Source organism: Berghia stephanieae, chromosome 1 (genome assembly GCF_034508935.2).
Source record: "Berghia stephanieae isolate SIO BIC M18660-M18661 chromosome 1, UCSD_Bste_1.3, whole genome shotgun sequence".
NCBI classification, from domain to species: Eukaryota; Metazoa; Mollusca; class Gastropoda; order Nudibranchia; family Aeolidiidae; genus Berghia; species Berghia stephanieae.
Genome location: NC_088360.1, coordinates 100,575,576 through 100,601,263, shown reverse-complemented (window position 1 = coordinate 100,601,263; position 25,688 = coordinate 100,575,576). Strand labels below are relative to the sequence as shown.

At 34.2% G+C, this 25,688-nt stretch overlaps 1 protein-coding gene across 2 annotated transcripts; it reads left to right on the top strand.

The window, feature by feature from the left end:
* Nucleotides 1–6,422: 6,422 nt before the first annotated feature.
* Nucleotides 6,423–24,360, top strand: LOC144962545 (CAAX prenyl protease 2-like). Of its 2 annotated transcripts, XM_078895573.1 has the most exons (10): nt 6,423–6,673; nt 8,284–8,319; nt 12,140–12,245; nt 13,377–13,457; nt 14,285–14,345; nt 16,224–16,282; nt 17,937–18,045; nt 19,062–19,133; nt 20,137–20,199; nt 20,918–24,360. In XM_078895573.1, the coding sequence occupies exons 1-10, from the start codon at nt 6,555–6,557 to the stop codon at nt 21,115–21,117; spliced, it is 906 nt and encodes a 301-aa protein (XP_078751699.1). In that variant the 5' UTR covers nt 6,423–6,554; the 3' UTR covers nt 21,118–24,360. The 2 variants fall into 2 exon arrangements, with proteins under 2 accessions (XP_078751699.1, XP_078751700.1); XM_078895574.1 differs by lacking the exon at nt 8,284–8,319.
* The last annotated feature ends 1,328 nt before the right edge of the window (nt 24,361–25,688 follow it).

Genomic DNA, 25,688 nt, shown 5'->3' with positions numbered 1-25,688 from the left:
AATGGATACTACGCCACAACTTAGACCTACTACTTTCCCATATTTACAAAGAATATCCCTACCTGCAACAGAAAATCTTACATCAAATCACTAATAGCAAGAACAGAAACATTTGTCAAGAATCTACGATGGAGAACATTCTTTTTTCTGAACCCACATTTAGAAACCCCCCACAAAAAAAACGTACGGCTTCAACCCTACAAATTCCCCCCCCCCCCCCCCCACACCAATACCTGAATTAAAAAAATTAGAAGACGGACTTTTAGATCTCATTCAAAGTGTGCAGTTCAAAAACAAAAATAACAACTTCCAAAACCAACTGACTAACGATGTGAAGAAAATAAACAAAGAAAAACAACTTCTGATACCAGCCGACAAATCCAACAACTATTATAAAATGACACCTGAGGAATATGATAAAATGACACACAAACAAATCAACAAAGACTATAAGAAAGACAGAACACATAGAACCGAAGAGATCACAAAAGAAGATAAGAATATAGCGAACAGACTTGACCTTAGCGATCGAATCGATATAGCACCAAGAAGAGAAGCGTTCATCACATTAAAAGATCACAAGCCTGACTTCAAAAATAATCCTAAATGTAGACTAATAAATCCATACAAATCTGAAATTGGAAAAATCAGCAAAAAGATATTAGAAAAAAATAAATAAAAACGTCAAAGAAGCAACTAAATTCAACCAGTGGAAAAACACCGATGAAGTCATTGAATGGTTCAAAAATATCCAAAACAAAGAAAACTGCACCTTCATCTCTTTCGACATTTGCGATTTTTACCCCTCCATCACTCCAGACTTACTAAACAAAGCATTGGAATTCGCAGCAAAATACACCAACATCACAGAAGAGGAAAAAACATCATCAAACACACCAAGCACAGCACACTATACTACGACAACACACCGTGGACAAAGCGACACAATGATTTCGACGTAACAATGGGTTCGTTCGACGGTGCTGAAACATGCGAACTGGTCGGACTCTACATCCTGTCACAACTACAACATACACACACATACATCGGCCTCTATAGAGATGACGGACTCGCTATAACCAACAGACGACCAAGAGCGAACGAAAACATCAAAAAACAAATCTGTAAAATATTCCAAAACAACAATTTAAAAATCACGATAGAAGCAAACAAAAAACAGTTGACTTCCTCGACATCACATTCGACATAAAATCCAATTCATTCCAACCGTTCAGAAAACCAAACAACACCATTAGCTACATTAATAAAAACAGCAACCACCCCCGTCCCGTCATTGAAAACATACAAAAAAACATTGCACTGAGGGTGAGCAAACTTTCGGAAAACAGAGAGATATTCAACGTCGCAGCCACCCCCTACAAAGAAGCACTCACAAAAAGTGGATACAACACACCATTTGTATACACAGACGCCTCCCTCTCATGTAAACCCCAACACACAAGTGAAGAACATAAAACAAGAAAACGACACATAACTTGGTTCAACCCACCTTTCGACATAAACGTCAGCACAAACATAGGACAGCAGTTCCTGAAACTAATTGATACACACTTTCCAAAAAACCACAAGCTACATAAAATTATCAACAGGAATACCATAAAAATAAGTTACTCGTGTATGCGCAACATAGAACAAATAATTTCAAGCCACAACAAAAAAATATTAATAAACCACCGACAAGAGCAAAACCCACCCACTAGAAAATGCAACTGCAGAAATAAAGAACATTGCCCGCTAAACAAACAATGCTTAGAATCAAGTTTAATTTACAAAGCCACAGTCACAGAAACTAAAACAAACAAGCAAGAAAAATATGTAGGACTAACAGAAAATAATTTCAAAACAAGATACAACCTCCACACCTCAACATTTAGAAACACTAACAAAAAAACATCCACAAAACTCAGCGAACATATTTGGAAATTAAAAGACAACAAAATAGACCACAACATTTCATGGAAAATTTTATCTAAAGCAACAGGATACACACCAACATCAAAACAATGTAGCTTATGCCTGGAAGAAAAATATACCATAATCAAACAACCTCATGAAGCCACACTCAACATGAAAAATGAGATCTACGGAAAGTGTCCCCATCGGCGCAAATTCCTCTTAATTAACTTCAAACCGGAACCACTTCAAGAAACAACAACAGTCACAAAACAACTCAGTCCTGAAGATGGCAAATTAAGCCTGAAACATCGATGTAGACTGCCCCAAACATTGTGGTAAATATTTTAAATAATAGATAGATAATAGATAGATAGATAGATAGATAGATAGATAGATAGATAGATAGATAGATAGATAGATAGATAGATAGATAGATAGATAGATAGATAGATAGATAGATAAATGTAAACAACCCCTCACATAGACACACGACCCATCCATATACACAAGCGCACACTCTCACTCACACACACACACAAACACACACACACACACACACACTAACATAAACAACAGGAAACACGATAACAAAAAGTAGTCACAAAAGACTATTAATAATTTTATCTTTTCACCCTGCCCGATGAAGCAGAGGACCAGTCAGTCCTGTCGAAACATCGTTGTAGGCAGGCGAAGATCGAAGTGTGAAAAATATTACTCTCCTTCACAAAGCGCACTATGTCTGGATGAATCACAAAGCCAACACTCTTAAAGTCAACTTCTGCTTAACTCACTCAATCCTAGGGATTTTTGCTACTTCTCAAAATTTGAAAAAATTTGCTAAAATGAGCATGTACATAGATAGTTTTATTCAACTAGACTACCATTAACATGCAAGAACTATAAAACATTAGCTTTGCTACTACGCCTATAATTTGTCTCAGAAAAATGTAATCGATAGGCATGGGTTAAAAGTAACCCGGGTAAACTACGGATAGAGTCGGTGTTAGGGTTGAGTGAGTTAAAGTCAACAACTCTTGTTCCTCTCAAATTTTCTCCTCTTTGTCTGTGTTCCATTGATACTGGGTAAAGTCAACTTTGCTCAAAGTCAACCATTGTTTTTTTTGGTTTTTTGTTTTGTTTTGTTTTTATAATAGGGCGAAGTTGGCTTCATTAGGATTCCACTGTATTTACATTGAACTTTTTTTCTTCTTCATCTACTCTACAACCATATGATAAATAATATAACAATAAATAGATGAGCTGTTATATAGGGCAATATCCACTCAACGTGCTCAAGGCGCTTTACAAGGAGTCCCTGGCCAACAGCAATACCTAACAATACTTAGGACGGGACATGACATGTTAGGCGATTTACATTTTTTTTCTGACAGAGACAACGCTGTTCATGGTCAGGTACTCATTTTACACCTTTTACGGTGAGAGAATTTGAGTAAAGAGCCTTTTCCAAGGACAACTATGAGCCGAGCGAGGATCGAACCCAGGTCCTTCCGATCCGAAAGCGAGTGTCATACCACTAGACCATATAGTCGCACAAATGTCTTTGACTCGTCGTCTGAAAGCGGTATTATGTTATAATTATTATTTGATATAGCGCCAGTATCCACAAATAGTGCTCAGATGTGCTTTACAATAGTTTTTTTTAAATTTTTTTTTTGTACCACACAAGTTCATTCATTCTACTACAAAAAAAAATTGAAAAAAAAAAAAGAATAGAAGGCACAAAAATGATAATAACCTAAGAATTTCAATTCCATCTACTCAACTCTCACATAGGGTATAGAATTACTTTTCAGCTGCTTATTGAGGTCTTTTTAAGCCTTAAAAAAAAAAAAGAAACAAAACCAACCCCCCCCCCCCCCCCACTCCGAAAAAAAATACAAAAACAAAAACGTCGAAAAACAAAACAAAAAACAAAACACACACACACACACACACACACACACACACACACACACACACACACACACGCAAAACAGACAAAAAAATCTTCAATCTACAATCTTACAATCTTCAATGGCCTGTATATACAAAAGGCCCCACTGGCCCATCACTGCAAATGTTCAGTTACATTGAAATCAAAACACACAACAGTCACAGATTACTTTGACGAGCCAGTGCGTATCATATTACTATCATTTCATGTAAAGGGTGATTTAGGCCAACGGACCTTTTAATACACTGTGTATGTAGATTTAATCATAAATAAACCCGAATTGATTATTTCTTAATCAAGCATTATTTTAAATCTGTCTACAGAAGCATTTTACGTTTCATACTTGATACTGTTCCAAGGTTTTACAATTCTGTTGATAAAAAAAAAATTAAAAAAAAACCCTTATGCTAGTTTTGTATCTGTCAATAAATATTTTAAACCGGTGTCCTCTGTTAATTTCTGTACTCGAAAATGAAGGGGAAAAAAATCAGAGGGTTCCAAGTCAACCTCATGATGGACTAATTTACACAACTGAACAAGGTCTCCTCTAATTCTCCTATATTTAAGACTAGGTGTATCTAGTATCTGTTTTCCTTTATAAAAAAAATTGAGCTTTTATATAGCGCAATATCCACTTAACGTGCTCAAAGCGCTTTACAAGGGGTCCCTGGTCAGCAGCAACATTTAACATGGAGGACGAGACATGACGCCTGTAAGGCGATATTACAATTTTTCGGACAAAGACAACGCTGTTAACGGCCAGGTACTCATTTTACACCTGAGTACGGTGAGAGAATGTAAGTAAAGAGTCTTTTCCAAGGACTCAACTATGCGTCGAGCGCGAGGCTCGAACCCAGGACCTTCCGATCCGAAAGCGAGTGTCATACCACTAGACCACATAGCCGCACAAATGGGTCTGAATCATGGAACAGGCACCATCTCCAACAAGCTAAACGCATTCCAAAACAAATGCCTAAGAATGATCCTGAGTATATTCTGACCAAAAGTGATTTCAAACAAAGAACTGGCTAAACGCACTGAAATTGAACCAGTATCTGAAGTTGTAAAGAAGGAGAAGGTGGAAATGGATTGGACGTGTCCTTTGAATGGATCCGAGTGCCATTCCAAGGATAGCCCTCAGATGAACCCCCCGGGGAACGAGAAGAAGGGGCCGTCCGCTGGAGACATGGAGGAGGAGCATCGAAAGATAAATGAAAGCTAGTGGTTGGTCTTGTGGACGGATGACAAAATGGCCTCCAACAGAGGAACATGGCGTTCCACCGTGTCAGCTTTATGTGCTGATCAAGCATCAAGAGGGACAAGTAAGTAAGTCCAAATTATACTTAATGCGTTGGACAGCGTGGCTCAGTGGTACGGTCTTTGCTTCGTACCCGAAAGGTACCGAGTTCGACTACCCGCCGCGTTGTGTGGCCTTGAGCAAGTCACCTAGCCTTAGCTCACTTTGCGGCGCTGCACTGCGGCTGACGCCTGGGTTATTCCAGTCTTCCCTTGGAATAGACCCTATAGAAACATTTCCCCTTAGGGATGAATAAAGGGAATTTATTTTTATTATTTTTAAAAAAAATTTCAAACTGTTTTGAAAGTTTCCAAGCATTCAACTTCCTTTATGTCACTTATCTGTCTAATTTGCTTTTTATGTAGTTTGGGATGATGACGGATGAGTTTGGGTCGTTGATGGTTTTGTGTAAAGTCACAATACGGGATACCCTGCGCCGGTTTCTCAATGGTTTACATTCAAGTAATTAGATTCAATAGTCTGATGTCACGTCGCCCAGCAACGGCGGCCATCGTGGTTCTAAACAAAGAAAATCGGTACTTTTATTCTTCATGCTGACTAGAACTTTTCATATGTCTTGTGATCAGAATGTGTAAAAGTCAAAACATGATCAGATTTATAATATTTTTTCCCCTCTGGATACGCTTTTACGCTCGTCGGAGAAATATTTCATAAGGGCGTCCGCCATTGTTCCGATAGTTTAGCGTCATTGCGAGGAAAGTGACGTTACGACTGTTGAAGCGTATTGGAGGGGGGGGGGGCGTGATACAACCGGCTCTCTCTATTTGCATCCGTTTGGGAATCTTGCTGCTGCCCTCTGTACTTTTTCAATCTTGCCTATGTCTTTTTTTTTTTTTTTGTGTATGGGGGTCCTAACCAGCGCTGGTATATTCTAATATTGGCCCGATAATGATAAGAGATGTGTTCGAATTGGCTTTAATTCTTCGTGGGCATTAGTTGTTTTTTTTTTCTTTCCATTATGGAAATCCCAGCATCCTACTTGTCTGTGCTTTGATATAATGGGCTTGCGACTTTAGTGGCATAACGGAACGAAAAACAAAAGAAAACAAAGCAAGACAAAAATTGTAAAAAAAATAAAATAAAATAAAAAACCAAAAAAAAAAACAGATAAATACCCAAAACAAACAGGAAAAAATAGACAAAAAAATCCCCAACAAAAAAACGAATTAAAAAACAAAACAAAGCAACAACAAACAAACAAACAAAAACAACAAGCAAGCAAAACAAAACCCAACAACATAAATTCTCAACAACAAAAAAGTTAAAATATTATGGAACAGCTTTATAAATTCTCTTTTACATGGCGAATACGACAAACCACGAGTATCTTCTTTTCCTGTTCGAATATCAACTTCCGCTTACAACATGGCGAATGTTGTGTTTTTGTTGCCGGCCTGGCAAGCGATTTTGTTATGTTTACTATTTGCTGTCATTTATGTTGGTAGCCTCTACGTCTGGAGTGGAGCAGTCAAGGATAAAAATAGGTACTTATTTTAATATTTTTGATAATTCCCAAAGTCTATAATAGGATTTACAATCCTCGATGTGAGCAATTTATTTTCAGTGAAAGTCAAAATCAAAAGGAAAAAAAAAAATGAATGAAATGATGAAAATCATATTAATTCGATATGAACTCACAAATAATAGAGTAGATAATTGGACAAGGTAATACACATCTGCCCAATAAAGCAATCCATGATGACAGTAGCTACCAACTAAAACATGAAAAGTATTGGGGAAGCTGAAACTTAGACATAAAAATTAGAATACACTCGTCGATCACTGTCACTGTCACTGGCGGCTCCTTAACTTTCACTTTCTATTTTTCATTTTATACTATAGAAATTCTGGAGATACAATCTCGTTTGTCAGCTTTTGTTCGTCTATTGAGCAGAGCAAATGATCGAAGAAGAAAATAAATCAATAGAATTCAAAACTTATTGCTCAGAATCAAAACAAAATCAGAGAAGGTACAAGTACAAGTACACTACACACCCCCCCCCCAAAAAAAAAAATAAAAAAAAATTTTAAAACATGGATCAGTGAGTATCAACTGACTCCCTCAGTAATAGAAATAAAACAAATCGTCATAAATAATCAGAGGCAAATACAGTTAAATAAATTTTCGCATTCAAATACACGGGACAAATAAATGAACAGAGAACAAGAAAAAAATATAATATAATTTAAAAAATCTTGCTCATAAACAGAACAAGGCAAAAAAAAAAAAAAAACAGCAACCCCCCCCCCCCCTCCCAAGAAAACAAGAATTAAGGAGAAAAGAAATGAACAATCTTGCTCGAAAACAGAAAAATGAATCATAATCAAAGTAAAGAAAAGGAGAATATCAGAATATCTTGCTTAAAAATAGAGTCTAAAACCCCGCTTAAAAATAGTTTAAAACCCTTTTAAAAAATAGAAGATAAAAAGTCAAAAGTAATACTGTCTAACAGTAACAGGTGTCAGTGTCATGTCTCGTTCTACATGTTACGTGTTGCTGTTGGTCCGGGACCCTTTCCAAATCATTTAGGTTTTATCCATGACTTGTTTGAGTTTGGCATTTTTTATTAAAATATGTCTGGCAAGGTGTTTTGTGGATTCTATTAATAACGACAGGCCCTATTTCTACTTGTGTTCCCCATTCAGTTGACTTTTTGTATCCACAAGTAATATTTCAATTTCAATATTATATTTCAATCAAATCTTATAATTTTGTTTTTGAATTTATTAAGTAACTCATTGTGACATTGCTTTAAGTAGTTCACATTACTTCAACATTCAACGATAAATCTCATTACTGCATTTCTTTGCTGCTATTATGTCATCGTGATTTTTTTTTTGAGGGGGGGGGGGGGGGGGGGGGGGGGTTCTTCTTATTTTATAATATTGTTTTTCAAATTTTTAAATGTTCGTTTTTATTTATTATGTGTTTTTAAATATATATAATTTTTTTATTTTTCAACTTTCTGGAAATGGCTTCTCTACGTTTGAGATATTTTTAATATTAATAGAATTAAAAATATAAGGATATGTCCCATTTATGAAAATGATGAAAATCCTTACATTTTTGGTGTGTTGATTATTATCATTTCAGTTTGTACTACACACCATTTATGTCTGAGGTCATCTGGTGAGGAACAGATACCCACATACCCACTATCCTTATTTTTTTCTGATGTCTTGTCATTTCTTTTTTTTTTTTTTTTTGTTATGTATTTTCATTTGCATGGGTGGCTCTGGGTTGATTTTATTTATTTTTATTTTTTTCATATACTGTGCAAAGGCAATGTCACCCAAAATAAATACAAATTGTTTTATGATAACAATTTGAATGGTGATCAGCTATGGAAAAAAAATGTTTAAACTGAGAGATCAATTTTTAAAATTTGATTAGCAAGGAATTGAGCATTTACTCGATCTTTGTGAATAGCACTCTTCAGTAATATGGGATATAATCAATATTATAATTTTATACATGCGTTTTTAGAGATTAATTTTACAAATATCAGATCATAATGATAGTAAATTAAGTTTTTGCATAATTTTTTGTTTTGTTTGTGTTTTGTTGGCTGCTAAGTGGTTCTATATGCCCTGTTCTGTTGCTGCTTCAACAATGTGGGGGAGAATTTTTAGTCAGGAATTCTGTTTATTGCTGATGCATTAATAATGCACTGCGACGTGAATAAGTTAGGAGTCATTTTAATTGGGCTAATATGTTAGACACCCTTATCTTTTTCAAAGAGATAAATGATTTATATTAGAAATTTTTGGGATGTTATTAAAGATGTATTTACATCGATTTAAGAATTACCCTTACATCCACACTTTAATCAATTGATTATTATGAAGACTGAAGGCAAAAAGAATGTAGTCCATAGTAATCATTTACAAGGGTAAAATCGGGTTAGATTAAACTACGAAAAGATTTGAACAGTTTCACATGTGCAATGGGGGTAACTTTAGCTGAATAAACGTTATCTTTATGCTCCTTGATAAGAAAATCCTTCATCCGGTCACCTTCATTCTTTTTTCAAATACATTTCCAATTATGGAACGACCTACCCGCTTTTGAGTAATATTGAGACCTTTAATGATACACTTTGGACAATCTGAAAGGATCCATAAATGTTTCTTTAGTTTAATTTTTTTTTTTTTTGAAGATGCAACATTTCCACATCAACATTAATGCTCTGTCAGATTGGGTCAGTCGGTTTATATGATAAAGAAGAAGAATGCTGATGCATTGTTTCGGGGAGATAATGTGTGTAGTGATCAAAATGGTGATTTGTGGATTAATATTATGATTAATGACAGAACAGTCTAAAGTTGTTTTGAGTTTTTACATTATTTACATTTTTTCATGAAAGACTCACACAGTTGGCTTAGAAATGTTTATACACAATAAGTTTCAAGTGGAAAGAGCTATCGGATGAATGGATGGTGAATTCCTCTTTGGTTTCCTGTAAATCTTCAGTGACAACTAACTGAATTACTGATGTCAAAACGGCCTGTTTCGAAGTTGACAAAAATGAGTATAACGGCTCTGAAAAAGAAAAAAAATACCAAACACAAAACCCTTTCTCAGCCAATAACAAAAACGGTAAAAACAATCGTAGAGTATTTTTTTACGACTTTTCAATTGATACCATCCCGAAGTGAGATGTAGGAAGCAAAATATACTTTTCTGCCATCTGACTGGATAAGTAATGTAATAATTTTGTTACTATTTTTGTTATTGGCTGAAGAAGGGCTTTGAGCCCAAAATGTTCCATGTTTGGTATTTTGTTCTTTTTCAAAGCTGTTATATATATATTATTTTCTGTTCTTTACTTTTTACAGTCCACAGCTTCTAGCAGCTTAGTATCCTTTTGAAGTTGACATAATCATTGGGTACAATATTTCCGGCTTTTTGATATGGATTTTAATATATTTCTGGCATCTAGACCATAATACCATTTTGAGGCATAGGTCACATTTCAATTCATGTTTCAAGGTGTTTTGTTTTTTTTAATTTGTTGAACTTGGATTTCAGGCTTTTTTGGCCTGACCTTCTTTCACCCATGCATAATGTGTATTGTTATAGATGGAGATCACTTTACCTAAATCCTGTTGCCTTTCTGTGCATTTTGATATAGAGTGGTGTGAGCACCTTTGTCTTTACTGATTAAGTGTGATTTCCTCCCCTTGCTTTGTGAACAAATCTGTCTTTAATTAATTCACTTTAGAATTTTTAAAAAGTTCTTGTCTACAAAAAAAAAAAGTGAATGAGTGAGTTTGAAGATATATTGAATTATACTTAATTCTAAAAGGACTACAAGGATTTGGCTGTTTAGCTTCCTTCTGTTACCTACCTAATTTGATTTTCAAACAAATCAATTTTTAGTTATAGTTATAATATAAAAAAAGGTGGTTGTAATTGTAATAAGAATAGTAAGATAAGTATATGTGTTGAATTTGAATGAAAAAAAAAAAATTAAGATTTTAATTTCAAATTTTATCTTTCATGTTTATTGAAAAGCGAATATACTATACTATATTATATTTGTATTAATATTATCTATTGCTTTGTATATATTATTAACTTTTTATATTTTTAAAAATATCCCAGCTCATTAACAAAAATGTTACATATTGGGTTTGAAACATTCGTTATGCTTCCTACATGCTGATATCAAAGGTGTCATGTGTGTTAATCGTGCTTGTCTTTATTATATCATTGTTTTACTTTAAAATTTTTTTTTTTTTTTTCAATAGGGGGTTTGATATTTAGCGAATGATGACAATTATGTTTTTGTCAATACATTTCATATAAATAGATTCTTTTGTCACTCGATGAGGAAAATTTATTTTTCCTTTTTTCCCCTATCAGAAATTTCAACCACACGAAATTCCTACGTCTCCCTTTATTTCTAAACATAGAGCGGAGACTTTGCTTGCTATAATATATGAAAAATATCAGAGCCAATATTTTGAAATTATTTATGTACATATAGCTGTTTTTAATTTCCACTTTTAGTTTTATTTTTTAGATTTTTATTTTCTTAGCTTGCATCTTTTCTGTCCTGAGGGATGATATTGCACCATTGGTCTTATTCAAATATTAAGCAATCTTTTCATTTTCATTATAACTTGTGCTTGTTGACATTTTATTTATTTGTTTATTTATTTTTGAAAATCATGTTGGGAAAGACATTCTTGAAGAAGAGTGTGAGACATTTTTTTCTGCTCACAACATCAGACCTGTGTGCCTACTACTACGAAAATTTGATAAAATTATGCATTTTTTGGTTCTAACTGGAGAACTAAAGAAGTGTTTTTTCTTCAATACTCTGATGCCAGAGCTGGTATGATGGAGTTTTAACATCGTTATTTTGATGTATTGAGCACAAAGTGTTCATTTTAAAGGCAGTTAAATGTCTACTATATTATTATCCCTGAAAATTACAGATTTCCCCAATTTCAAGTTGGCAGGTCTGCAACTTACCCACTAGAAAGCATTGTTTACCCTTTAAAATATATATATATATTTTTTTTTAATGAGCTTTTAAATAGGGCAATATCCACTAAATGTGCCCAAAGCGCTTTACAAAGGGTCTCTGACCAACAGCAACATGTAACATTTAGAACGAGAAAATAAATAAATATATATAATTCGTTTTGCATCTTTTATTCCCATTAAAATCGTGATTTACTGTGCCTAAATAGTGACTGCTACTGCTATGGGTGATCACTTGATCTAATATTTTTTTTATAATTAAACCTGCTTTATTAAAATATTTGCATCGTTTTGTGATAATTGTGAATGATTGATTATTATTATCTCATCATTCAACTAAGAATTTGAAGGTGGAATTTTACTATTTTATCATTGGAACTTTGCATTTTGCATATCGAATGCTTACTTAAACAAAGAAAAAATTGTTTTTATTTTATTTTTTCTATCATCCCAGTGACCATCCTGAAATAATCAAAAAGCGTTTCATTAGTGTGTCATTTGTCTGTGTGATAGTCCCTCTTATCCTGTGGTCATTAGCCAAAAATTCAACCAAAGCTGAGGTGAGTATTTATTTTCTAGTCTTGTGTTTGTTTTTTGGGGGATTGAGGGGGGGGGGGGGTCATTCTTTTTCTTAAAATTTATTATTTGTAATTCTAAATTTATTTTTTTAAAATGTTTTTGGTGTGATGAAAATGATAATCTAGTGAACTCAAGGAACAATGGATGACTATGCTTTATCCTTTTATTTTATATATTTGATTTTGGTAACAATTTTAAAAGAAATGAAAAATGCTTTTTTCTTTTTTTTTTTTTCTTTTTTTAAAATTATTTTAAGTCAAAGAATCATTTTGTTTGTGAAATTTTTTGAACATTAAAATTTGAATGTTTTTGTGCATTTGGATCGTAAATTCTTTTAAAAAATATTTCAGCAAGATTGATTTTATTGTCCTTATCTTCTTTGCCTGTGGCCACTAGCATATTACAGGAATGCTCTTATTCCAGTTAAAGCTGAAAAAAAATCAGCTTTTTGAAATCTTCTGGCTAGCAGTTTTTGTTTGGTTTTTCTTCTTTTTTTTCTTTTTTTAATGAAATTATAAGTTGTTTAAATTCAATAGTTTAAGGGGGAGCTAGATGGGTATTTATCCTTTTTTTAAATACTTTAAGAGTGATACGATTTGATTAAAATAAAAAATTAAAATAAAATTCCATTTATTCATCCCATAGGCGAAATTTGTATCTATGGTCTATTCCAAGGGAAAACTGGAATAACCCAGGCATCAACCGCAGTGCAGTGCTGCAAATTGAGCTAGGGCGAGATGACTAGCTCAAGGTCACACATTGGTGGGTGATCGAACTCGGTACCTTTTGGGTACGACACAAAGGCCGTGCCGCTGAGCCACGCTGCCCCGCATTAAGGAAGAGAAGCTTTGCATTAATGTTTTCATATGCTACACGTGAAAAAAATTAAGAATTTTTTTGTTTTTAGCAAAGGACATCCCTGATGTTAGAATGGCACAGCATTTGTTTTTAAGGTGTTGGTATAGTACCAGATTTTGTTGTTAAACACTTTGTTAGTCTAAATTTGTAGCACTGAAAGGACTACTTTTTATATGGATTTGAATCGTAAATTCTTTAAAATTTGGCTTCAGTAGCATTGGTTTAATTGAATCGCTTGCTTTTTTGTTTCACAGGCAAACAGCATTTTAGAATGGCTCGGCATTCGGTTTTGGGGTGTTATACCCGCCTTTATTGTACCCCTCTTTTTAACAATGGTAAGTTTTGTTTGTTTTGTTGGTTTTTTTTCGAGGGTAATCCATACCAGCCAACTCTCCCAATTTTGAAGGACAATTCCCATTTTACACCTCAGTATGGTGATACAATACGAGTAAAGTGCCTTTTCCAAGGACTCAACTATATGCCGGTCAGGACTCGAACTAGACCACATAGCGGCACATACCTTGTTGAGAGATCCCTTAAAAATCAAGTGCCATGATTATGTCTTTCAATTCCTGTTTCAACCGAACCTATTGTTTTCTTTTTTGATGATTAAAAACAGATTGGAAATTTATAGAAGTAACAACAATAGAAGCATCTGAGCATGTTGCTAGGGATATAGTTAAAATTATGATTTGTGTCTCTCATCTTTACTTCAACTTAAGTAGAAGCACACCTTTTGTTTTCTATGTTACCTTCCGGGAAGGCATGAAGGGAGGTTAATGGTAAAGATGTGTTGAATAATTCTCTTTTGTGTTACTGGTATCATTTTTCCAAATATTATTAGTATTACAATCATGTTTTGTTGATTTTTTTTTTTTTACCATCTTTTCTCCTCTGTTTATGTATTTTGTCATCAAATTTTGTAAATTATTGACAAAAGGCTAAAAGTACTATAAACATTGAATTGATGGTTTATTATTGATGTTAAAAATTAAAAGTACTCTCTGCAGTACTATTTATACATACAAAAGTGGTTGTAAGTAGTATTCACCATCAAAATGTTATTAAACATGCTGATTGTGTGGGTTTTTTGTTTTTTTTTATCACATGACAGTGCTTTGATTGAATTAACTCATTGTATTTCTATTTTTGTATTCAACAGGTTTTATTTTTAGGTCCTCTCTCCCTGCATTATTTAGATGGGGTTTTTCGTCTCTATCTTGGTAAGACATCGATTTTCACTTTAGAGTTATTAAAAAAAAAACATTTTTATAATTCATTTTAAAATTAACACATGAAATTTAATGTTTTCTCTCTTTTCATATGGCATCTTTTGTGGATGAGTCATGTAAATTAAGTAAATGTTAACAATAATACAATAAACATTCATTTTGTCATTCGTTACTCTCTTGTGGTCAGGGATCAGAAAGATTCAATGTGTAATACTTAAGTTCAGTCACCAGCATGTAGCTGAAAACTCTAACCAATCACTTGCACAAACAGGGATGCTTTTTCAAGAGCAAAATCTTTCAAAGAACATTTTAAAAATTGCACCATTCACTGCACTTGCATTCGCCAACCTCATGTACAATACTAGTTGTGACACATTGCCTCAAAATGGTATTATCTCAGAATGATCCAAATGCTATAACAGTCAGATTAAGTCAAACTGATCAAAACTGTGAAGTTTTTTATTTTTGGTTATTAGTATCTAAAATATCAAATTCATTCTCCTCAAGAAAGCATATAAATCTGGGTTGCCAGGTGATCGTAGAGCCGTGAAAACTCGTGGTAGGAAGCAGCACCGCGGGTACATTTTGAGGATGGGTGGGGCCTATGAAATTGACTTTTGCTTAGTTGTTTATTGTATTTCTTCTGCACATCCATACTTTTTTACTTACTTATCCGAGCCAGCAACCACCTGAGCTCTAGCCCTCCGATCTTGTGCCATGACGTAGAGGTTAAGATATCTTTTGTAGTTGTTCCTGGTAACTCTACAGTGTTCTGCACACCCATCTACTCTGCACTCTCTTGTTTAAGGTGGTTTAATACCATTTCGAGGAGATGAGTCACATTTGTTGAACCCATAGACTGTCTAATGAGTGAAATCTGGTAAATCATATGATATCAAAGTGATACTAAGCTGCTAGAAGGAATGTAAAATGTAACAAACAAAAGTGAAATTAAAAGCTTTGAAAAATACCAAACACGGAACGTTTCAAGCTCAGAAGCCTACTTTGACCAAGAACAAAAGACAATGAAAATGTAAATACATCACTAAAAAAAAACATATCAATGGCAGAATATTTTTCTGTCGTTGATCTGTTTTTGTTTTTGTTTTTTTTAAAAACCCCACGTTCTGTGTTTGGGTTTTGTTCTTTTGTTAAAGCTGTTACTGTCATTTTTGTCTATTACTTTTTACAAATCATATCAAAGAGAATATTGTGTACATGTTAATATTTATTGGTAATTAGCTTAGTTAACGGATCTATCTGTTTATTAAACATTTAATAAGGCAGTGTCCTCCTTACTCCTGTTTACAAGAAAGCTTTATCATTCCAATTATACGTCATGTGCTCCAATTTACAACTATAAATTGCATGAATACAGTTGCTAGGACATACAGATTGTTCCAATAAAGTGGCTTTTCCGATAAATAATAATAATAATAATGATAATACATGGCATTTATAGCACGTATTTTCATCATAGTGTAATCCTTAATGCGCATTCCAAATAAATATACAAAATTTACATTAAAAATGAATAGAAGAGCAACAAAGTATATTATTAGGTAATAATATCATGAATATGTAACAGTACTGGTGTTCTTTTTACCATTTATGTCTTTGTATGCCCAAGAAGTCAATCACAGCTTGATCTGCATGCTTCTTTCCTTCCTCTCTCTCTCTCTCTCTCTCTCTCTCTCTTTGTCTCTCTCTCTCTCTCTCTCTCTCTCTCTCTCTCTCTCTCTCTCTCTCTCTCTCTCTCTCTCTCTCTCTCTCTCTCTCTCTCTCTCTCTCTCTCTCTCTCCCTCTCTCTTATATTTTTCTTTTCTTTCTCTATCTATCATAATCATTCTTTCACTTTTTGTTTCACAGAGGCTAAATATTGGACGACTTCAGTCAAGAATTATGTCTGGTTGAGAAATCATATCGTGGTAACTCTTTTTTTTGCTTTATTTCACTTTCTATTTTGAGGAGGCTGTACATGGTGTTGATCGTCATTCATAAACACATTGATTTATTTGATATTACTTTATTATTATTATTATTATTATTATTATTATTATTATTATTATTATTATTATTATTATTATTATTATTATTACTATTATTTTTATTATTATTATTATTGTTGTTGTTATTAGTAGTAATATCCTTTCCCCCCCTCCCTCCCCCTTTACGGTTAAAACCTATAATAATCAATTTCGCAAAATTGCAAACCTGTCCATAATTAGATACAGCAAAATGATGGTGGCATGTTTGAGATTGTACTAACCCACAAGATGCGTCAAATACCTTCCTGCCAACTATCTGATTTTTAAGTTTTAAGTGATTTTATTGTTTTTGTTATTGGCTGAATATGGGTTTTTTTCTTCTTCTTCTTCTTCTTCTTCTTCTTCTTCTTCTTCTTCTTCTTCTTCTTCTTCTTCTTCTTCTTCTTCTTCTTCTTCTTCTTCTTCTTCTTCTTCTTCTTCTTCTTCTTCTTCTTCTTCTTCTTTCCCCTCATGATGTCTTTATGGCTGAAGGTCATCAAGATGCAGGAATACTGTGGTCTTCCCAAGCTCGTGCTGAGAACCATAGAGCTTCGAGTTTAGTGTAGTCTTCTCAGGCCAAATGGTTGCCGTCTGCTCACTGTCCTCATTCCTACCACAGCTACTACAACCACCACCACACAATCATCCATACGACCAGTACTACTATAATCACTACCACATCATCCCTACCACCACTACTACTACAACCACCACCACATCATCATCCCTACCACAACCACCAATTGTAATTACACTTTCAACTTTTGAAATTCTCCGAGTCATGTCAGAAATTGTTGCGAGACAAATTTTGGATAGCATCTCAGTGAATTTGAGTGAAGTTCAAATTTAAAGGTTATGGTTGCATGGGTGGGTCATGATCTTCACAATGAAAAATTTTCTCCTTTTATGTGACCAGTCGTTCTCACCCCTGATAGCTATTGATATTAATTTGTCTATATTTTGTTTTCAGCACCTTATTTTATCAATTTGAAAACTTTAACTCTCCTTTCTTTTGTGTGTTATTTGCTCTCAATTGCAATAATAAGTAATGAAACAATATTCCAAATTTGATATTTTTAAAATCCCTACAAAGCCCTTGACGTTGATTTGTATCTCGTCCGCCCAAGTTTTCAGGCTTTTTTTAATTTGCCTGGTGGCATCCCTTTGTCCAGCCTTGCAAAACTTGTGTGGCATCCTGCTTCCCCTCTCCACATTCACAGATGTCTGTTTCTCCAATATTAAATGGTTTGAACATGTGTCCGAAGCCGTTTTGTTCGCAGCGAGGTCTGAAAATGGCAACTTGATCTTGTCTTTTGAGATGTATTCTGGAAGACAGATTTTGAGCATGAAACGTTCCATGTTTGGTATTTTGTTCTTTTTCGAAGCTCATGTATTCTTTTTTGTTCATTACTTTACACAGACGGTAAACAATCTAGCACAGTTTTACAAAATGCTCAATGCACTCTTTGGTGATAATGTTATGGTTTGTATGCTCAATACTGGACTTGCTCTTTCCAGATATGTTTCATCTTCATCTCTTTTTCTTTCTCTCCAGGCCCCAATGTCAGAAGAGCTCATTTTCAGAGCCTGTATGTTACCATTGCTGGTCCCGTCGCTAGGACCCGGCTGGGCCATTTTTGTATGTCCCCTTTTCTTTGGGGTTGGTAAGTATCCACATCTTTCTTACATCTCATGTAAGCATGTTGACTGAAAACATAGGTGCTGTACATTCCATTAAAAAATTTCAGATAATTTTGTTGGCTGGCACCTATTGGTCAGCTTACAGCAGTGAAAATATTTTATTTTTATTCATTTCTAGAAATTTCTGTTCCTCTGAATTTCTTTTATTCTCCAAATCTTTCTTTCTTTTTTTTTTCCACTGGTTATATTTATAGATATATAAATATATATGTTTATATGTTTTCCCCATGAATTTTAATAGTCTTGTTTTTGACATCACATTTTACTATTATTTTATTTTGGTTGTTTTTCATTCATTACTATTAAATGAACATGAAAACTTTCATAAATTTTGTTTTACATTTTTATCAGGTGATTTACTGATTCTATGTACAAAAAGCAATCTGGACTAGAGGGTATACAAAGTCAAAGTGCATAATTTTGCATTACATTTTCAAAATGATTTTCAGGAGTACGTCCCCAAAATCCATCCCAGCTATCTTTTCGCTCTTTCCCTTCAAATCATTTACATTTGTTTCCCAAATGAATATTGTGGGTATAAAATGGATACTTATCATTCCAACTTGTTTTCAATTATAATCAAGAGGTTTATTTTTAGAAAACAACGAACTACTGCTGTTAAGTTGTATATCACAAACATAGTGTCCTTCTGTCCTGATAAAATCGGTACAGTCTGGAGAAAAAAAGTCAATAAAATTTTAGAGATTGGACTATTTATATATATGGAAATGACCCTTACATGTCCCAGGGTTTTACTTTTTTGCTGCAAATTAAATCAAGGAACAGAAAAAGCTCTAAATCTAGTTTATATTATGTAATAGTCCAAAAATACTGCTTTTTTTTTTTTTTTTTTTGGTCATGACAGTATTGTGCATTAGGGTTTCCCGTTTTAGCTCCTTGAAAAGTTGGCCACTTGACACAAATAGTTGAGGTTGTAACTTTGCTTCAATATTTTTTTCTCTGAATCATTTTGTTTCAGCCCATTTTCATCACATGATTGAAAAGGTGGTCCAAGGCCAAGCTGGTGTAGCGGACGCACTTAAACAGTCTTGTAAGTCTTTTTGTATTGTAGGGCAGATACAATGACTGTTTGTACATCTTTCATTGAACAGATTTTTTCAATTTGTTTTTTGTTTTTTTGTTTAATTTTATTATTATAATTTTTTATTTTTTTTTACATTTTTAAAGTATAGGAAAGTTTATGGAAGTGGGTAGGAGGTCACACTACATTTATCCCCTATATCTGTTTTCTGAGTTGCTTTCTGTCTTTGTCTTGGAATGAGATTACTTGGTTTTGTCCTGGCCCTTGCTGGAGTCCTGAGCTGATAGGGAAACAGTCAAATGTTTAGTAGATGTTTATTTTGCAAACATTTGAGTGTATTCCTCTAGGTGGAATCCCGTATTGGTGTCTGAAACTTTAAGGTGATCTCAAACTAACCTTATTTGAACAGTTCCCCTTTGTTATATCTTTTCTCATATCCTTTTAATTTTCACTATCCCACTTTCTACATGTCTCATGCACCTTAAAACCCTTAAAAACAAAACAATCTTGACTATTTTATAGTGCTGTCCATTGGATAGTCCTGTTTTTTTTTATCCATCATAGATTTTAAAAATACATATTAATATATGCATATAATTGAAAAATAACTTCCCTTTATTCATCTCGTGAGGAAAATGTGTCCTTAGGGTCTATTCCAAGGGAAGACTGGAATAACCCAGGCATCAGCTCAGCGCAGCGTTGCAAATGGAGCTAGGGCAAGGTGACTTGCTAAGGCCACACAGCGAAGCGTGTATTTGAACTCGGTACCTTTCGGGTATTAAGCTAATATTGTTCAGTTGAGCCACATTGCCCCATATATGTTTGAAGAAATTCATATATACAGCACTCTGTGGTTTGATGAGACTGATTATTTTTATCGAATATATTTTAATTCTGCTATTGACTTCTATTTCATTTCACCTTGTGGAAATTAGCATGTTAGAATCTTTTACATGTAAAAAATTTGAAGTCTGCTTATTTAGTTATTTTGTTTGTACTTTTATCTTCCCAGTTATTCAGCTTGGATACACGACTATCTTTGGAGCTTACTCAGCGTACTTATTTCTAAGGACAGGTAAGTTTGGGCACTCAAAGGAAAAACACTGAAACGACAATCTGCAAACTCAAAACATCTTTTTAAGTATCCATTTGCACCGTGGAATCATTTGTGAACAAAACAGATTTAGACACCTTCAAGCGAAGACCTCAGTGTAAACATGTAAAATGGCTGCCACAATCAAGAACTCTCTCCATCTTCAAACGCAAAAACTTAACATTGAATTGAGCTCGAGTGACAATCAGATTCGGATTTAGATTCTTCATCTTATCCAGTTGGATGTAATACCGTCATACATGACGACGAATCTTACGAATTTTTCGTAATTTTACGAAGTTTAGACAAATTTCATGGCCAAATACGAAATTTTATGGAAAATTTTGTATTTTTAATACTTAAATGATAATAATAATAATGATAATAATAATAATAATAATAATAATAATAATAATAATAATGATGATATGAAGAAGAAGAAGAACAACTACTACTACTACTACTACTACTACTACTACTACTACTACTACTACTACTATAATAATAATAATATTGTGGTTGTTCATACACAATTTGAGAAATTACGAATTTCCTTGTCAAATTACTAAAATTTGACATTAAAATTACTAAATTTGAAGTTTTCAAATTGGCAAGTCTGTACCATAATAACCCAGTGGGTCACATTACTTCTTGATACATTATCCGTATTGAACCTTTTTGATATTTCTATATCACCCAGGTCACCTGATGGCCCCAGTGATAGCCCATGCCTTCTGTAACCACATGGGATTCCCAGCCTTCGATGAGGTGTTCGGCTACCCACCCTCCGTCAAGCACAAGCTTATGTTCCTGTTTGTTTTGGGTGTTGTTGCCTGGATATTTCTGCTACGACCTCTGACCTCTCCCCTGCTGTACTCTAACGATGTGTATAGAATGTAGGACTCGCAACCTATGAAGATTGCTTTCAAAATTTACTGTTATCAAAATTTATTCATAATATTAGATGTTTATATCATCTAGCTCTTCACCCCCACATCCTCTTCACCCCCCACCCCCTACAACCCATCTTTAGAAATCCCTATTCTCTTTCCTGGTTCATTATGCTAGTTCAATTTATACCTGCCATTTATACGGATTAGATATGTTTACAGATATTTTGTCAAGACCAGAGTTGAAATTTATCCTGAAGCTTCGCAATTGTAAAATGAAAATTGGAGAAAGGGTTTTTGGGTTTTGTTTTTTTGCAGAAATGTATATTTGACTGAATTGAACTACAATTCATCACACATAACACCCTTTGAAATGATCATTAATTATATTTTTTGAAATTGCATGCATTTTGGGTTGGTACTTTTTTCTGATTTAATAGGGAAGATTCAAAACAGATTTTTTTGTTTGTTGTCTGGCAAAGCAGGTCTTCCCATACTCTTTAAAAATTATTAAGGAAATAATTTTTGTCAATAGTTTATCACACATCTTTTTTAAATCCTAGGCTGTTGTTTGATATGCATAGATCTGAGGTTGAATTATTGATAAACTTGTTACTTTCTAATTTCACATTGTGAAAATAAATATTTAATATTATGCATAGATTTTGAGAACACTTGTTAAGTTATGGAATGAATGAAAGGAGTTTGTAAATTTGATGAGTGATTGGGTTTGATTTAAGTGAAAAGGGGTAGATTGAATGAAAGAAAGCAAAAATGAAACTGTAGATTTCTAAGTCAGAATCAGTACCAATATATGCGTGTAAGATACGTAGCTAGCTTTAGCTTGCATTTCTTTTAGGATCTTAAGATTTTTTGGGGGGTTTGTATATGTAATCAAGTTTGACTTGGATAATTGACTTTTTTGTGTGTCAATTTGATGTCTATGAAATGAGACTTTTTGGGGGGTTTTTTCGGTCAAGTCATTCCAGGAGAAAAGTTGTATGGGAATTTGTTGTTTTCCATTTCAGTATTATGTATTAAAATTTATGCTTTGGGCATAATAATGTGTTGGAATATTTTATAAAAGCAATGATAGAACCTTGAGAGTTTCAGGTTACGAGGAATTCAAGATTAGGTTATCAGAAATGTGTAAGTTTACTCTGTGAGGGAAATCATGAAGTATTTTCTATTCTTTGTTATCACTTATCTTGTTCTATCCTAGACTGAAATAACTTGGTTTTGATCAGGCCATGACTGGGATTCTTCACAGGGAGGGGGGGGGGGGGGCAGTTACTTTCGAGTGTATGTTTTATTCTTTGTGAGTGTGAGGCAACTTTTAGTGACATGTGTGTTTGAAATGGAAGCAATCAGATTGTCTCCCTTTTGTGTATCCTTTGCAGGCCTAAGCTCTCGTTCAACACTTTAGTTAGCCATAGGTTGAGCAAAGGGGTAAATTGGTTGAAAAACCTCTTCTGGTCTTTCCTTAAACTATTCCTCTTTGTTTTATTCTTGAGCACCTGTGACCCAAGATGGTTGCTTGCTCTAATGTGCTATTAGTTATTAATTCATTAAATGATCCGGTCTGTTGTGTATCGTGTTACTATTCCTGGTCACTGGTGTTACCTCAGTCTTGCAGGCATCATTTAACTCCTAAAGCTGGAACCAAATTATGTTGTGTTTTTTTTTTAGATTTATATCATATTATTTCGATATCCCTGTTTGATTGGATTTATATAAAATTCTGTTGCCTGAGGATCATTCCAATCCAATTAAGTACTTGCACTGATAATTCTATAAGTCTAAAACTTGCACTGTTATTATTATTATTATTATTTTTATTATTACAGTCCACTCCGGATAATCGCAACACCTTGGGATCAGCAAAAATGTTGTGATTAACTGAAGTTGCAATTAATCGAAGTTGAGTTTCTTGTTCAAACATGGGTGAAAGTTCGCCGGAAAAATCCGGCATGGCCGGATTTTTATTTTTGAAAAAGAGGTCCCGCCGTTTTTTTTTTGTCTGGCCGGAATTCGAAAATGAAAAAAAACGGCATTTATATAATTAACCGCACTTCTGTTTTTTCCTCTTATTGGTAGTCGCAGGATTTTTTTTTCTGAGCACCTGCCTTTGCAGGATTAATATCATTGAGTAACTTTCACCCATGTGTTCAAATTTGCAACATTTTACACATATAAGGTAAACTCAAACCAGTTGTTGCAACCATTACTCCTAGTCCACACAGACTGTGCAATTTGATTGAAACAAAAACCATATGGCAGGTCTGTATGGATTTTGGCAAGCAAAAGCAACTTTGATGCAAGCCGACAACTTATTCAGATTGGATTAAATTCCACTCTTTTGTTCTCAACATTTGTAAGAGTCAAAGAGATAAGCCGTGATGAGAGACAATAAGCATCACCAAACCCATTGGTCACAATACACAGTTGATAATCCCAAAAACAAAGGGTGTTGCTTGGTCTCTCTTTATTTACAACTGTCATTGTCTACCTGTTGCAGACCTGCCAACCAGTACGATTAATCGTATTTTAGTACGATTTTTGGACCCCAAATACCAAATACGATTTTTGGGGATTAAAAAGATATGTGATGTGAATGATATTGATGATGCATTGATACACACGTGTCGTCGTGCGTACACCAACTGTTGACTGTGTTTCTGAATGAATGATGCATCACATTTAATACTATAGTTATCATTTCAGTTGCTTATATGATGCCGGTTTTCACCAATATTTTTCTCATACATTTTTGAGGATTTGCATAGGATTATGCATAGAAGCTTGTTTTATACTTTAAATAGTCTCAGACCACATTTAAACTTTTGCCACTTATTAAATAGAAAATTCTAAGTGAAAATTTAATTGAACCAATATCTTTGACTTTGAAGCCTTCAATTAAAAACTGTATTGCTAATTAATTTAAACATAAATGGGTTATTTCCCTTTATAATAACTAAAATTACTCTATTTTGATTTATAAAATTTATAATGATCTTTTTTTCCTTAATTATTTTGTACGAGTCTTGAATTACAAAGTGGGCAGCTTTAGGAACAATATTTGGTTCAAAATGAATTCTCCATAAGTGTTTTAGAAGTATTTAACTTGTCTTTGCATATTACATACTCAGGAATTTCCCATCATTTGACCAAAGTAATAGTATTAGTAGGATGTAGTAGTAAAAGTAGTAGTAGGAGGAGGAGGAGGAGGAGTGAATGCTCATAAAAAAAAAAAGAGAGAGAGAGAGATGGATCATTAGATAAGATATATAGAAAATATCTTGCCACTGTTGCAAAATGTCATGTATTGAACTGAAGACCACTCTCCCAAATATTATATCTCAAAACTTACTCATAACTGATTTACTGGGCTAGCAGATATCACCATCACAAGTTCATTTGGTACATCAGCATCATCCCCACACCATCATCTCTTACCACCACCGTCATGGCATCACCACTTCTACAACCGCCATCACAGCATTGTCACTGCCACAACCACCACCACATCACTTCTACCACCACAGTTTCATCATCATCACCACCACCACTAGAGCACCATCGCTACAACAACCACCACTTCTTCCACTGACACTAGCATCAATACTACGTACATGTTTGGGGCCTTTTGGTCATTTCTTTGAGTGTTTCGAAAGCAGTTTCCTTAGATATTGCAATTTCTAAGCCTTATGCTAATTTAAAATGGTCATTGAGTTTTAGTTTCTTGATAAATCGATAATTTTGTAATCACTAGAGATTGCTTGAATGATGAAGATCAGAGTTTATTTTGATTGGGTTTGGTGTTAGCTTTTATATAAATTTGTGTATAGAGTGCGCACTTTTTTTCCACTCACGCGGACAAAATACACTTTTTTGCTAAAAAATACACTTTTTAGGGTCATAGAATACACTTTTCATCCTGGGAAGGTTGCAGGTGTGCTGTTGTCAAGACTATGCCCAGCCCCCTCACCTCCTATATAATGATCACTGATGACCGTACAAACCCGTACTGCAAAGTCCCACCCTCTTTTGTCTCTAATAGGATGCTGACATACAACTGTAGCATTAACCCTATTTCTACCATTGGGGTGTATCACACCCCAACCCCATATTTTTTCGCTCTAAAATCAACAGTTTTTGTCCTAAAGCCTTCAAATTTCACAACTTTTCCTAAATTGACCCCATCTATCACCTGTCCAAATTTTGTTTATCTCACGTGCATAGTTTGCTCACCCCAGAAGGTCATCACTGGATTTTGAGATTTATGTCTTTTGGGGTGTATCACACCCCCTTATGTATGAGTAGAGAAAACTCGGAAACCTCCTATTTTTCCCTTTGGGGTGTGTCACACCCCATGAGGTTTTCAATGTTGTGATCAAAATAATCACTGTGTGAACCAAAGCAGTGACCAACCAGACCATGTTTTACAACTTTATGCCCCGGTTCAAATCTCAAATTGAAGCACATGGGCTGATGTACTCGTCTCCAATCCTGTGATTTTATTTTCAATATGCCTATCCTGGGTGAAGAATAGGAAAGTGACGATTTCTTTGTGTAATCAAG